At 49.1% G+C, this 15,959-nt stretch overlaps 1 protein-coding gene across 3 annotated transcripts in view; it reads left to right on the forward strand.

The window, feature by feature from the left end:
• WDR55 (WD repeat domain 55) overlaps positions 1-11,038 on the forward strand; it is a 29,077-nt gene extending 18,039 nt beyond the window's left edge. For all 3 annotated transcript variants that reach the window (XM_088447368.1, XM_088447369.1, XM_088447370.1), the window contains exons 6-9: positions 3,172-3,351; positions 3,896-3,995; positions 8,452-8,621; positions 10,281-11,038. In XM_088447368.1, coding sequence (XP_088303494.1) covers positions 3,172-3,351; positions 3,896-3,995; positions 8,452-8,621; positions 10,281-10,617 — 787 coding nt within the window. In that variant the 3' untranslated portion in view covers positions 10,618-11,038. The remainder of the gene's footprint in view (positions 1-3,171; positions 3,352-3,895; positions 3,996-8,451; positions 8,622-10,280) is intronic.
• The last annotated feature ends 4,921 nt before the right edge of the window (positions 11,039-15,959 follow it).

Genomic DNA, 15,959 nt, shown 5'->3' on the forward strand with positions numbered 1-15,959 from the left:
TAGCACGCTTAGGACCATTGTTTATGAGAGTTGTATTATGCTGCACATTTACAACTCATCTCCTAGTGCTGTAGTATCTGTGTCACCATCACAACCACACCTCCTTATGATGTAGTGCCATTGTCACCATCATAGCCACATTTCCTACTGCTGTAGTGCCATTGTCTCCATCACAGCCACACCTCCTAGTGCTGTATTACCATTGTCACCATCACAGCCACACCGTCTCCTGCTGCAGTACCAATGTCACCATCACAGCCACACCTTCTCCTGCTGCAGTGCCATTGTCACCATCACAGCCACACCTTTTCCTGCTGCAGTACCAATGTCACCATCACAGCCACACCTTCTCCTGCTGCAGTGCCATTGTCACCATCACAGCCACACCTCCTAGTGCTGTATTACCATTGTCACCATCACAGCCACACCTCCTAGTGCTGTATTACCATTGTCAACCATCACAGCCACACCTCCTAGTGCTGTATTACCATTGTCACCATCACAGCCACACCTCCTAGTGCTGTATTACCATTGTCACCATCACAGCCACACCTCCTAGTGCTGTATTACCATTGTCACCATCACAGCCACACCTTTTCCTGCTGCAGTGCCATTGTCACCATCACAGCCACACCTCCTAGTGCTGTATTACCATAGGGCCTGATTCAGAGCCGGACGCAAGTGGCTGCTCATTCGCTCCCAGCGATGTTTGCCCAACTGCGCTTGCGTACGGATCATAATACGCATGCACGAACCAGTCATTGCGGCCGAAAATTGTTTGTTCGCTAAATTGCGAATGCCTGCTATATTGAGTGACAGAATGTGGCGTTTGTGGGTGGTAACAGGGGAAGGTGCTTGAAAACGGGAAGTGGAGATCCAAACGCAGGCATGCTTAAAGGTCAAAACGGGCGTTTTATGGGTGTGCATAATTAATACAGCAGCGTCATTGACCACGTCACTGGGTTATTTTATAGTCAGAACTGCTCGCAAGATTGTGGTAGGAAAAACCAACCACAAGAATAGCGAGCAGTTCATACCCTGGTCGATGTACTCGATTAATCTAATAAATAGCGGACATGACGTAGGATGCGAGTGGCTAGGGGGCGTAGTTATCCAAAAAACGATTGCAAGTTTTGTTCGCTCGTTCAGACATAGAGGCGTGAACAGACCGCAAAGAGCGAACGGTTCATTTGAATAGCCACCCCCTTTTCCTGAACGACCGTCCGCAAATTGCGTCCGGCTCTGAATCAGGCCCATTGTCACCATCACAGCCACACCTCCTAATGCTGTAGTGCCATTTTTGCCATCACAACCACACTCCTAGAGCTTTAGTGCCATTGTCACTATCACAGCCACACCTCCTAATGCTGTAGTGCCATTTTCACCATCACAGCTACACCTCCCAGTGCTGCAGTGCCTTTGGCATTACATATATATATTCTGCTTGCATGAGACAGTAAGTACTGTCACAGCCACACCACCTAGTGCTGTAGTGCGTTTGTCACCATCATAGCCACACCTCCTCCTGCTGTAGTGCCATTGTCAGCATCACAGCCACACCTCCTAGTACTGTAGAGACATTTTTGCCATGACAGCCAGATTTAGTGCTGTAGTACCTGTCACCATCACAGCCACACCTCCTGATGCTTTAGTGCCATTGTCACCATCATAGCCACACCACCTAGTGCTGTGGAAACGGTATGACCCCTGGCCGGCGGTTGAATCCCGACAGCGGCAGTCCGAACAGGATGAAAATCCCGATCGTCCCTAGTTAAGTATTCACTAACCTATGCCCCCACCCTAACCCTCCTTTAGGGTGCCTAACTCTAACCTTCCCTCCCAGTGCCTAACCCTAATCCCCCCTCTAAGTGCCTAAACCTAACCCCCCCTTCCCCACCGCCTAAACCTAAATCCACTGGTGGGGTGCCAAACCCTAACCCTCCCTCCCCCTAGCCTAACCTTAACCTCCCGGGGGGGTGCCTAACCCTAAATCCCCCCCCCCGGGAGTCCTAAACCTAACCCTCCCCCCCCCGCGTTCCCCCCTGTGGCTGTCCGCAGCAGCGCCCGGCATCACTTCGATCGGTCTCCCGGCGTCAGTAAAATGACAGACGTCTAGATGTAGACACCGGTCATTTAACCCTCACCAGGATTAAGCAGTCGGGAAGCCGGCTGTCGGGATTAGGACCGCCGGCTTCCCGACTGCATACCAGTGCTGTAGTGCCCTTGTCACCATCATAGATACACCTCCTAGTGCTGTAGTGCCATTGTCGCCATCACAACCACACCTCCTAGTGCTGTAGTGCCAATGTCACCATCACAGCCATACTTCCTAGTGCTGTATTGCTTTTGTCACCATCACAGTCACACCACCTACCGCTGTATTGCTTTAGTCACCTTTCCAACCTCCTAGAGCTTTAGTGCCCTTGGCACCATCACAGCCACACCTTCTTCTAGTACTGTAGTGCTGTTTCTGCCATCACAGCCATATCTCCTAGAGCTTTAGTGCTATTGTCACCTTCACAGCCACATCTCCTAGAACTTTAGTGCTATTGCCACCATCACAGTCATGCCTTCTAATTCTGTAGTGCCATTTTCACCATCACAGCCACACCTAATGCTGTAGTGCTATTTTCACCATCACAGCTACACCTCCTAGGCTGTAGTGCCTTTGGCATTAGATATATATTATGCTTGCATGAGACATGAGACAGCAAGTACTTATGACAGTTTTTGGTCACTTACCTGGCATTACTGGGCATTGTGTCCACTTATAGGATACATATACACTTATGCGTATGCAGACAAAGCCTGATTAGAGTTCCAGCCTAAGAACATCTAACACTGGAACTGTGTGAAAAACATATATGTTTCTGGGGTAGATTTAATAAAGCGTCTAAAACAGAAGTTACCAATAGCAACCAATCAAAATATGTCTTTCATTTTCTAGGATGATAGCTATAATCTGGTTGGTTGCTTTGGACAACACCAACACTTTTCATTTTTAGAAGCTTTAGTAATACTACACCTCTGTCTCTCTTCCTTTCCTTTTCCCTCAGGAAAATGCAGGGCAGGACTGTTAGCATTTTTACATAGTAATTTACTATAATATAAAGAAGACTCTAGGTGACTGTGAATGGAAGAGCTGTATTCTGATTTATGTCCTTCATGCAGCTCTGCACTGAACAGCCTGCTCCTGATAGATGAGAACCTTTTTGCCACCGGTGATGAGAGCGGATTGCTGAAAGTGTGGGACCTCCGTAGAGGTACGGCTTTTATGGAGATGAAGAATCATGAAGAATACATTAGCGACATGGTCATTGACCAAAACAAAAAGATTCTGCTTACTGCCAGGTACTTCCCTCCATTCACTAACTTACATGCTGACACTCATCTATTTAACCTTAGACAGTGATACGCAGTCAGTACCTTCTTATCAAGTGACCCGACGAAATGGGTGTAAAGTCCAGGAAAGTGTATAAACCACAAAAGCTTCCATTAAAATAACTGAAAAAAAAGCAGTTTATTTATTCCAGCAGGTTCTGTATATTCTATGCCAATGTTACACCATCTACAGACTCCAGCATCCTAGGAAGGACATGCTCCCATCATAGTCTCCTATGATCTTTCTTCTGTAGGGAAGTAAAATTTAGGATTTTGCTTGAACACGCATACCTCCACCCAAAACTGTTGGAATTATCATCTAAACTATTTCCTCTGCAGTTTAATGGTATGTCTTGTTGTGATGTGGTGTGTGTGTGTATATATATATATATATATATATATATATATATATATATATATATATATATATATATTAAATGAAAATGTGTTTTCTATAATGGATGCTTTTCTCCTAGGTGCGTCTCAGTAATCATGTGTCTGTGTTTCCTTATAGTGGGGATGGAACAATGGGAGTATTCAACATAAAGAGACGGAGGTTTGAGTTACTCTCTGAATACCAGAATGGAGATTTGACATCTGTTGCTATAATGAAGGTTGGTTGTGTGGTGACATCCCTATCCCGGTTTTGGGGCGGACGGTCACTATGTGGCCATCAAAGCCATAACTTGGTGCCTGGTGTCAGAACCTTGTTGAAAACCTTTGTTTTCCCGGAAGGTTGTTGTCCAGTTTACATTGGAAGGTGTTTGACATCAACTTAACTTTTATCAGGTCACCTTTGCAGTGTAAGTGCCTGATTGAGAGCTGCGTGTAAGTGGCCGTAATTGTTTCCGCTTTACGCATTCGCAAATAAATGTGGATCTCTGCCTGCGTTCATAATAGGTCACATCTATGCGACCGCACTGCCCCATCCATCCACTGGTGTGAGCAGCCGTCATCATCATCATCAGTGCGCATTTGCACCAGCCCTATCCTTGGTGCAGGAGGTGCCGCTAAAGTCGGAAGGGTCTCTGAATACGCTCACCTCTGATTAGTCTGCCATTCCGTCTACATGTCCATGACATGCCCCTAGAATACTTATCATACCTGCCTACACCCCATTGCCACTCAGTAACACCCACTCGGCTGCAAGCGGCTGAGATGCATACAACTCTGCATCTTCTGTAATTGCTCTAAGTTGGGGATGTAGCCAGGGTCTCGGCGGCCAGAATCCCGACGGTCACAATATCGGCTCCGTGATCCCGACTGTCACAGTACCGGCTCCGTGATCCCGATGGTCAGAATCCCTATGGTGAGTATTAGGGCTAGGCACTAGGGGGAGGTTAGGGTTTGGCTGCCAAAGGGGACGGTTAGGGTGAAACTGGGTGCACACTAAACGAAGTGTATACCCAGTGATTCGAGTGACGACCCTCCCTCTGCCGCCAAGCCGACATATCTGACGGCGGGTACACATTAGACGATCCAGTGCCTGACCACACGGTATGTCTGCCCCTGCCGCATCCCGCTCCATGTGGTCGTCGGCCGCATCGTCTGGTTCATCTGCATGTAGGGCCGACCTAAATATGTGGCTGACGAGCCCACGGGAGCTTGCACCGCCCGTCATAGTGGGTCATCACTGCACGATTTGAACGATTTGTCGTTCCAATCCGTTAGACTCGGGCAAATTGTTCAAAATATCGCTAAGTGTGTACCAAGCGAGAGGGCTTGGTCTGGAGTAGCTGGGAGTAAGCAGCTTTTCTTCAGCTCCCCCACACAAATCCTGAAAAAATCCTGTTTTCCTGGATATATTTGCTTCACAATCGGTGATTTGTTGGTCTATTCATTCCTGTATGTCGCGGCTGGCTCCTGCTGTGTACTTTAAGACATTATTCCCCGGCGTACTGTGGTGGCTGTTTCCTTCTGCTGGCCCGGAGTTTCCATCCCCTACTCCTAACTGCTGCTTCTCAAAATAATACTTTCCTGTTGGTTTGATTCCATTACCCGGCCGCCGATCCTAGTGCTCCGGTCCCTCTGCCGCTGCCTTGCTCTAGCGTGCTGAAGACAGCGCCCGCCATTTTGGGGCACTCCTTACCTGAAGTAGTGACTCTAATGGTCTTGCTGACATGTTGATCCTGCTGCTTCTGATCATTACTCTGCGGGTTTCTCATTGGTATTGGTGCCTCTGATCTCCTGCTGCCAACTCTCCAATCTGTTTACCGGAGACAGGAACCAGGGACTAAAATATATCATGCATCCAGTGCATTGTGTCCCAGCTTGGCAAATCTGCCCTACAGCACGGCAGATCTGAAGATGCGATGTACAACGAGCGGGGACGCGCATTGGCATCGTGATCGTGAGTGGATACTCACGATTTGGGCATATTTTACACGATTTGTAGTCACGATTCGACGAAATCGTGTAAAATATCGCTATGAGTGTGGGCAGCTTAAGGGATCGTGTCCCTGGTTCCTGTTATTTTAATTGCATATGGTGATGGGATTCAGCTTCTCATAACAGGTCCTGACAGTGGCTGCAGAATATAGCTGTTGCTGATGAACATGGGTGGTGTGCTAGCAACCCCCATTTTGTCTGTATCTGCTTACAGATGGCCAATTCCCTTCAGCTGATCCTTCAAGCTTATTGCTGCCTCCACACAAAGGCTTCTCACTAAACTTGGAGAGGTGATGGCTGTGTCCCCAAGTGATGAGGTTACCTTCCCTATGTCTCATAAGAGAGAACAATTTTGGGGCTTATCCTCACCTAGGGAAGTGTCTACAGGGCGGTTTGTTTTGGAGGGTTTTGTTTTGATTTTTGGCAGATTATTCAAATTTGTTAATTTTATTTAGTACTATATTGCAATTATTTTGTATCAGGCTTAAGATGCGAGTTACTTTTGTACTTTTATATGCCTCTAGTAATGGTCATTTATATTTGGTATGCGAGCTCATGTGGTACCTGTGGGCTCTTATTGATTATTGATATACTGTGAGCAGTGATCACGCTGAGCGAAAGAAAATGTGGGTCCCAGGGACTCCTTACTTTAGCAATTTGGGGTCATAATCCACTGTTTATGGGTCCCATCACATATTATGGGGGGTGAAGACAGAGCAGTTGTGACAGAGCTGAGGGGCAGGCAGTGCTGGGGGTAGAGAGGGGGCAAGGGTAGATAGCAGCTGGTCGCAGTATAGGGTGGGCAAGGAGGGGGTTAGGGCCAGGCAGAACTGGGGGTAGGCAAGGGTAGAACGCAGCTGGCACAGTACTGGGGGTTAAGGGCAGGCAGTATTAGGGGTAGGGAGGGGGTAAGGTTAGATAGCACTGCTGGAAGTTGAGGGGGTCAGGATAGGAGCTAAGGCAGCAGTGAGGGTATGTAGGGGGCAAGTTTAGATAGCATCTGGGGCAGTACGGGGGGCAGGGTGGGGGCATGGCTAGATAACAGCTGGAGCAATACTAGGGGGCAAGGAGTGTGTTAGGGGCAGTGCTGGGGGTAGGTGGTGTCAGGATAGGAGCTGGGGCAGTGCTGGGGGTAGGTGGGGTCAGGATAGGAGCTGGGGCAGCACTGAGGGTAGGGAGGGAGCAAGTGTAGATAGCAGATGGGGCAGTACGGGGGCCAAGAAAGAGGTTAGGGGCTAGGGCAGTACTGGGGGGGTAGGGAGGGGGTTTGGGTAGCTAAAACTTGGGGCAGTGGTTACCTCTTTTGCTTCTGCTAGGAACCTTTGGCCGGGTCACTGTTGTCCCCATGCAGCTCCCTTCTGCCCCATGCGCTGTCCACCTCCCGCCTCCTGCGTACAGAGAGCTCAACTGGCTGAAGGAGTGCCAGCTGCTAGAGTGTGCCAGAACCAACGACAACGCTGGGGGTGATGGCGCCACGTGGTGAATAGTTGGGGGGATGCCGCTGCATGGCAATTGGCTGCGGGGACAGTGTCGTGTGATGATTGGCTGAGGGGAGACGCTGCACAGCGATTGGCTGGGGGTGCAGCGCCTCGTGAATGGCTGGGTGCACGCCGCTGCAATGTGATTGGCTGGGAGGACGGCGCCGCGTGGTGCATGGCTGGTGGAACGCCGCTGCACGCTGATTGGCTACTGAGGTACACACAGCACCAGCGCGTCCTCCGGGACCCGATCAGTTTTAAAAACTGGGTCCCAAGTTTCCTATACCGCAGTGTTGGCTAACCTTGACACTCCAGCTGTTGTGGAACTATATATCCCAGCATGCCCTGCCACAGTTTTAGCATGCCCTAATAGCAAAACTGTAGCAGTGCATGCTGGGTTATGTAGTTCCATAACAGCTGGAGTGTCAAGGTTAGCCAACACTGCTATAGCGCATATTTTGCAATCCCTGGTGAGGTGCTCTCTATATCCTGCTATATTGGTTATTGGTCTTTACTTATATTTATCGCCTGATTGTATATATCTTTGCATATAGTATGCTTTACTATGTCTGCCATTATTATTTGGTGTTGGGTGTTTATTTTAAGTTCTCTATTGGAAATTGTGCCATTTAAGATAATATCGAATGTTATGCTTTTGATCTCTACTGATTCTCTATCAGGCATAATTTGTAATGGAGTCAATATATGTGTAATTGTTCTGTTTATGTTATTCTAAAAATAATAAAAATGATTGAATTAAAAAAAAAAAAAAATGTGTGTACCAAGCTTTAGGCTGCTGGAGGGATGGGTAGGGCTAGAAGTTAGGGTTAGAACACTCACCAACATGCGTCAAGATTTTGACTGTCTGGATTCCGGAGCTGGTATTTTGACCATCTGGATTCTGACCTCCAACATATCGTACACAATCTCTAAGTTGCACATGCTGACCCCAACACATATACAGTCTTCTATATATATATAGCGAGGTCAGACAGAATTTGTAGGCAACTCTGTGCACTGTACTTTAAGTTGTTGACCATGCCGTCTTTATTAGAACTATGGCACTTTTGGCCGTTAGATAGAAGAAACCCATGGTAATCCTGGATTACCATGGGCAGTACAAAATGTCAGGGTCTGCTTTGAGAAATAACCGTTTCCGATGTGATGAGATATTTTCAAACCCTGATTATCTCTTTTGCTTCAGAGAGGAAAAAAAGTGGCTTGTGGTTCGAGCGAGGGGACCATCTACCTGTTTAACTGGAACGGGTTTGGGGCAACAAGTGATCGTTTTGCTGTGAAGGCGGAGTCCATAGACTGCATGATCCCGATCAGCGATAACATTGTGTGCACGGGGTCGATGGATGGCATCATTAGGTCAGTGACATTGAGCGTGTGTCAAATGCAACGGTAGCTCTCACGGGGGAGATTTCTCAGACCTTCTAAGGAGGACAAGTGCAGGTGTTCCAAATGCCAATCAAACAGACGTTGGCTAACATTCTGTAGATTGTACGAGATAAATGATAGCCAGAATCTGATTGGTTGCTTAGGGTAACGCCTCCACTTGTCCTCTTTAGAAGCTTTTGATAAATCTCCTCCACAAATAAAGGTGGACAGATTAATGATTTGTAAGTGGACACTTTACAACAGGATAATGATGTGGATTAGTGATTGACACCTGTACAGTTTATAGATATAAGAAAATAAATTATTACATTCTACAATCTGTCTCTTTCTAAACTACTTTACAAAACTAACTTCATTATTAAGGGGGGGGAGCTGTATCCATGTCGGCATAATGATACATGTTCTAAATTCTGATGATTAAGTTGATTGTAAAAATCAGACGTTACACCTGTAACATACGTAATAATTTCCCTTGTGTCTCATTTACTGGAAAATATTGTACATTTAAAGATTACTAAAATTAGGAATATGTCCCTGGTACAAAGACAACTCTGTGCCTTGGACTTTAGTTCTGTGTTTAGGTTAAAAGCCAGCTGATCAGTTTGTCCATAGATACAGTATGAAAGATACAAACCCCAACTATTGCACGACTTCACAAAGATGGCCAGAAATCGACTCCTGTCCGCTTGTATCCCTTTCAGACTTAAGCCTAAAACCCGGGTTTTTGCGACCCTGCTCACTAGCAGGGTTTAAACCCGGGTCAATGACCTGGCTCAAGCGTGAAAGATGTGACCCGGGTCTTGATGATCCGGGTCACCACTAAAACAAATTGATTGGCCCGGGAACAGTGGCACTTGGAGATGAGATTATCTCCAAGCGTCCACTGAATGTCGGAAGACCCAGGTCACTGCAAGTCCTGGGTCTTTTGGGAAGGGTGACGACCCGGAATCAACCCGTGTCGTTGTCCCCCCTCCCCCCCAAGTTTGAAAGGGGTAGCCTTGCTTCAAACTGTTTCCCGGGTCCGAGCCGGGTTGAAGCCGGGAATTTATGCCTGAAAGAGGGTATTGGTGAATCCAAACATTTGGTGAGAGACAGACACACAAGCAAAGTATTTAGCATATGTTTACAACAAAATCATTACAGATGGGCAAATCTGCATTATGGGCCTGATTCTGAGGTGGGAGTAAAGCAAAAAAGAGCAAGTAACTGTGCACCTGGGTTAAACCATGCTGCAATGCAGGTGGGGCAGATGTAAAATGTGCAGAGAGATTTATTTATATGTGGGAGGGGCATGGTCCAAACTCAAATCTAAATAGCAGTGTAAATATAAAGCTGTCAAGCATTTGTGGACTACATGCAAAGGCAGCCAGTATTTACCCCGCATGCAAACACAAATAAATTTATTTGTACCCCTTGCATTGTCACATGGTTTGTCCAGGTGCAAAGTTACTTTGCTTTATTACTTTATTGCTCAGAATCAGCCCCTATAGGCCCAAGTTAGAATAATTTTGTATGAAGAAATATTCTCTTCTTAAATACTGTATTTTGCTTTATAATCAACCAGTATAAAAATTAGCTGTTACCCTAATCATAAATATTTTTAGTTCTCTCTAATCTCCTTTGTTCCAGGGCCATTAACATTTTGCCCAACCGAGTCATCGGTACTGTGGGCCAGCATCCAGGGGAACCCATAGAGCAGCTGGCAAAATCCCGGGATAGCAAACTCTTGGCCAGCTGTGCCCATGACCAGAAAGTGAAGTTCTGGGACGTTTCCACACTGGGCTCCATCGTAGTGGACGTTTACAGGAAGCGGAAGAAGAACCGGCAGCTACCGGCACTCAGCAAGAAGGCATTTGGTGGGGCCGATGACTTTTTTGCTGACTTGAGAGAAGAGACAACTGAAGCCAGGGAAAAGGAAAACGATGATGAAGAGGAAAGCAACAGCGATGACACAGACAGCGACTGAAATGATCCATACTGACAGGAAGTTTGCTGGACTTAAAGTGCACTTATAGCCTATAGGGACTGCAGTTAGATGAATGGGTACTTGGAGAAAATGCCGCCTAGACTGTTGGCTGTGCCACCAGAAGTTATGAGATACTTCCCCAAAAGGCTTAAAAGTTTCATCCCAAATTAAAAGTTTCATCCCACATCTCCTAGGATGCTACAGTTGTCCTGATTGGCAGGTGATGGTGTTGCTGGTCAGGCTGCACGTTGTTACATACATAGGAATTTTAAATATTTAAACATACTGTCCTCTCTACCAAATAACTAGGTGCACATACTTTTATTTTTGGCATTTTAAAGTGACTCTATTATTCCTACTACATTCATAACCAGAGGAAATAAAGATTTATCTTTGTTAAAAAAAATAAAAAAACATTCGATGCCTGTGTTTGCTCTAATAACCCAGTGATTTGAATCATTAATTCAGAGGTCTGGCATGTAAATGGCGTTTCCCAGCAGTCTATGGGGGCGATTCAGTACAACGCTATTCAATTCACTGCGCTGTTTAGTCGGACTTAAGGATTTCTTCTCGCACCCCCCTGAGGATGCGAGGAGAAATCCGACTAAAGTACCGGCCACGCGGCTGTTTTCCTGCTTAGTGCGGCGATGACAGCCACGCGGCCGGCACTTTAGTTGAAGAATGCCGGTTCACAGCGAGCGGCTCTGAATCAGGCCCACAGTACTTAAGAAAAGGAATATCTGTTTTTCGTGTACATCATAGATTTATAAATGTACATTCAATCAGCCAATCCCACATTAACACAAAGATGCATATGAAATTTTACAATATCCAGTATATTATTTGGGATATTGATTATTATACATTCTCTGTGGGGTTAGCATGTTACTTATGATACCTTCTCTAAGGGTCTATCTTTGCTGAATTTATGTACTTGCAGACATTGATGCCAATATGAATTATGAACACCCTTTATTTTACGTATGACCTTTCCTACCTGGATATATAGGACACTGGACCTTACAGCTAGTATCCCTTTTGTGACTTCAAAGTGACAAGAGAGAGATACGAGAGGCGCTAGTGTTGCTACACCTAAAAGAACCAAACTACAACTCCATCAATAAAATATTTAAACTATTAAATACACTGAAATACTTTAAAAAAAAAAAAAAAAAAAACAATATTTCTACTTCAGGGTCCATAGGGTATCCACAGGATACCTTGGGGGTATAGGTGTGACGTCAGTCGCAGGGCACCAAAGAGTTAAGCTTTCAGCCTCCCAGGATGCACTAGGTCCCCCTCCTATACCCCGCCCCCAGGCCAAGGCACCTCAGTTTAGTTTGGTGCCCGGCCGGAGTCGGGTGCACCTGTTGGAGTGGGGGCTAGAAGAGCCCCTGAAGCTTTTTCTTCATGCAGCTGTGGCTGCACATCTGGATGAACAGCATGGACAGTCAGTCCTGACGTCCATGCTGTCTTCCCTACACCCCGCCGGTACCAGAACGCCGGTACTGATCCGGGGATGCTGGTGGGCGTCTGGGGTCACAGCTAGCGGTGACCCCAGATGCTCCGGACCATGGCCGGATTCAAGGGGGACAGAGGTAAGCAGCGGGGTCCCGCGGTGGGTCCCCGCTGATCACATGGTCCTAAGTCCCCAGGCAGGGGGCTCCCTGGGGACTGGCTGCAGCGTGGAGCCAGGCGACCAACCTGCGCTTCCACTACCCCCTGGGACAGCGGACCGCAGCAGAGCGGTAGCGCTGTGGCGTCCCAGGGGTTAAATGCATGCCAGGGGAGCGCGCCTTCCCTGTCTCACAGCCGGCGCCTCCCCCGCTGCACACAGCCCTCTCTGCACTGTGCTGACTGGTCCTGTGTCAGCGCTCCTCCCCCAGGCCAGCTTCTCTCTGCTCCTCGGCGGCCATCTTCTCTGCAACGCATGGTGAACGCTGCTGGAAGTCTGGAAGGAAGCATCGTGGTCTGGGTCCCCCCGCATACCTCTCCTCCGCTGTGGCTCAGGTCTGTGTATGCAGCGCTGTGTCCTACCAGGCCCTGTGTCTGTGTAGTTGAGTGATCAGCGCTGTTAGTGCAGGAATTGTTATTTCTCTGCATTGTATGTGACTGTGCTAGCGCTGCCTGTAACTATTCTCTAAACTGTCAGCTTTATTACTGTCCCTGTTCTTTCTGCTAAAGCCCTTGCGGTGCGGTGCTGCAGGGTGGTCTCTCGCCTATTTAATACTTAATTGGTGAGAGAGGTCACATACGTGGTGCCATCATGTCTGAAAGTGATTTTCCCCTCCGGCTACAGTGTACCACGTGCAAAGTACCGTTAGCGGAGGGGGAGGGTAGCGCGGAGGGCCTTTGCCGGCAGTGTTTGTCCATGGCGCGGCCTATTACGGTTACAGCACCGGTACAGGAGCCGCCCTGGGCTTGTTTCGCTCAGGCGTTAACAGCTTTAGTGGGCCAGTTAGCTCCGCAGCCCGCGTTTACTCCGATGGGTTTGTCCCAGCAGTCTGTGGTGTAGTCACCCATGCAGGGGTTCCCACGACAATTGGTGGTACCCCACAGTCTCCCTATTTTCCCGCTCCCGGGTTCTCAGGAGCCAGCGTGGGTTAACTCCCTGACGAGTTCTTTACAGCACTTGTCGGATGTGTTGCAAGGGGAGTCTGTGATGCGGCCTCATAAAAGGCCGGTGGCGTCTCTGTCCGCTCCTTATGAGGATGACGAAGGGACGTCTGATGATGGGGAGATTCTGGATCCTTACGATCAGGAACCTTTCCATACTAAGGACGCTGATGCTAAGTCCAAAGTATATATTCCTGGACTTATTCGGGCGGTCCGCACAGCCTTGGTGATTGAGGACGAAGTTCCCCCAGTGGCTAAATCTAAGTATGCCTTTTTCAAAGATGTGAAGGGCGATGCCACAGTCTTTCCTCTTTCGGGTCAGTTGGTGGACCATTTAGAGGAGGCGTGGAAACAACCTGGCAAAAGATACCAGCCGCAGAGACGCCTGGCGGTGGCTTATCCGTTCGCGGATAATTATTTTGCTAAGTGTGAATCCCCTCCACAGGTGGATTCTCACGTGACCCGTCTTGTCCGTAGTGCCACATTGCCGATGCCATCCATGTCCTCCCTTAAGGATGCTACGGACCGCAAGGTAGAAATCTGCCTGAAGTCCGCTTATTCCCTTGCAGGGGGGGCAGCACGGCCGGCTATGGCCATTTGCTGGGTTGCCAGAGCGATGGAGCGCTGGGCGGATTCATTAGAGGCTTCTTTTGAATCCGACTGTCCGGCCGAACAAGCGGAGTTGATTGGCAATCTCCGTGATTCGGCCACCTACATCAACGAGGCGGCTCTAGACATTAGTACTCTGGTGTCTAGAATTTCTTCAGCAGCGGTAGCTGCTCGTCGCACCTTGTGGCTGCGATTCTGGAAGGCGGACGCAGATCCAAGAAAGGTCTGGAAGCGTTGCCGTTTACCGGAGAAGTTCTCTTCGGTCCGGATCTGGATAAGATTGTGGCCACGCTGGCGGCAGCCAAATCTGCTTGACTCCCGTCGGCCGCTGCTCCTTCTGGTTCTGGACCATCGTCCTTTCGGTCATCTAGGGCCCAGGGCAGGCCCAAACCACAGTCATTTCCTCGACAGGCTGGCCCTAAGAAATCGGTCAAGCCCCGGAAACAGGCATGGAGTACCAGACGTCCGGCCCCCAAGCCAGATGACAAGCCTGCGGCCTGACGGTCCGGGTCTCCCCTTGGGGGATCCCAGGGTGGGAGGCCGCCTGCTGCAGTTCTCCCGGTGTTGGTCGTTCACTACGACAGACACTTGGGTTCTGGAGGTGGTCTCTCACGGGTACGCCCTCTCCTTCCGGCACAGACCCCCGGCTCGATTCTTCACCACGGGTCTACCATCAGACCGGAACAAGGCTACGGAGCTGCGGAAGGTATTGCACACTATGCTCCAGGCTGGAGTTATAGTGCCTGTTCCATTCTCCCAGAGGGGCCAGGGTTTCTATTCAAATCTATTTTTGGTACAGAAACCCAATGGGTCATATCGTCCGATTCTCAACCTCAAAGCACTCAACAAGTCTTTGCGGTCCCGAAGTTTCGGATGGAGACCCTACGGTCCATCATTCTGGCGCTGGAACCTGGGGACTACATGGTGTCATTGGACATACAGGACGCTATGGCGGTCATGGCGGCTTCTCTGCGGCTGCAAGGAGTCTGCATGTTGCCGTACTTGGACGACCTGTTATTGGTGGCAGGATCTCCAGAGCTCCTGTTACACCACTTGGACCTGACCATTGCACTGCTGCAACGGCACGGCTGGCTAATCAACTGGCAGAAGTCCACTCTAATCCCGTCTCGGAGGATTCTGCATCTTGGAGCCTTATTGGACTCGGGACAGCAAAGGATCTTCGTGACGGAGGACAAGATCTCTGCTTTACAGTCAAGGGTGCGCAGTTGTCTGCACAGCCGCCGGGTGTCCTTACACTCGGCGATGAGGTTACTGGGCTCCATGGTGTCGGTGTTCGACATGGTGGAATACGCCCAGTTTCACTCTAGACCTCTGCAGCACCTGATCCTGTCCAAGTGGAACGGGCTGCCTCAGTCTCTGAAGTTCCAGACGATTGTGCTCACCCCGGAGGTTCGCCTGTCCCTTGCGTGGTGGTTAAAGACGACCCACCTCAACAAGGGACGTCCGTTCTGGGTTCCAAATTGGGTCCTGTTGACAACGGACGCCAGTCTTCGGGGCTGGGGAGCAGTTTCGGGTCCACACTTGTTCCAGGGCAGGTGGACGCCGACAGAAGCGGAGCTTCCAATAAATATCTTGGAACTCCGTGCGGTCTTCAATGCTCTCCTGCAGGCACAGCGGTTTCTCCAGGGTCACCCGGTGCAGGTCCAGTCGGACAATGCTACCACCGTGGCCTACATAAACAGGCAAGGAGGAACTCGCAGTCGGGCGGCTCTCGTAGAGGTCTCTCGGATCCTGGTTTGGGCGGAGCGCAATCTTCCGGCCATATCAGCGGTCTTCATCCCGGGAGTGCTAAATTGGGAGGCGGACTTTCTAAGTCGCCAGGACGTTCATCCAGGGGAATGGTCCCTGCACCCGGACGTTTTTCAACTACTGGTGGACAGGTGGGGTCTTCCAGAAATCGACCTCATGGCGTCCCGGCACAACAACAAGTTGCCGGTGTACGGGTCTCGCACAAGAGACGAAGGGGCGTCTCTGGTGGATGCTCTGTCCGTCCGGTGGACGTTCAGGTTCGCATACCTGTTCCCTCCGGTCTCCCTTCCACGGGTAATCCGGAAATTCAAACAGGAAGGAGGGACGCTCCTGTTGATAGCTCCCGC

Source organism: Taudactylus pleione, unplaced genomic scaffold (assembly GCF_031769625.1).
Source record: "Taudactylus pleione unplaced genomic scaffold, aTauple2 ptg000431l, whole genome shotgun sequence".
NCBI classification, from domain to species: domain Eukaryota; kingdom Metazoa; phylum Chordata; class Amphibia; order Anura; family Myobatrachidae; genus Taudactylus; species Taudactylus pleione.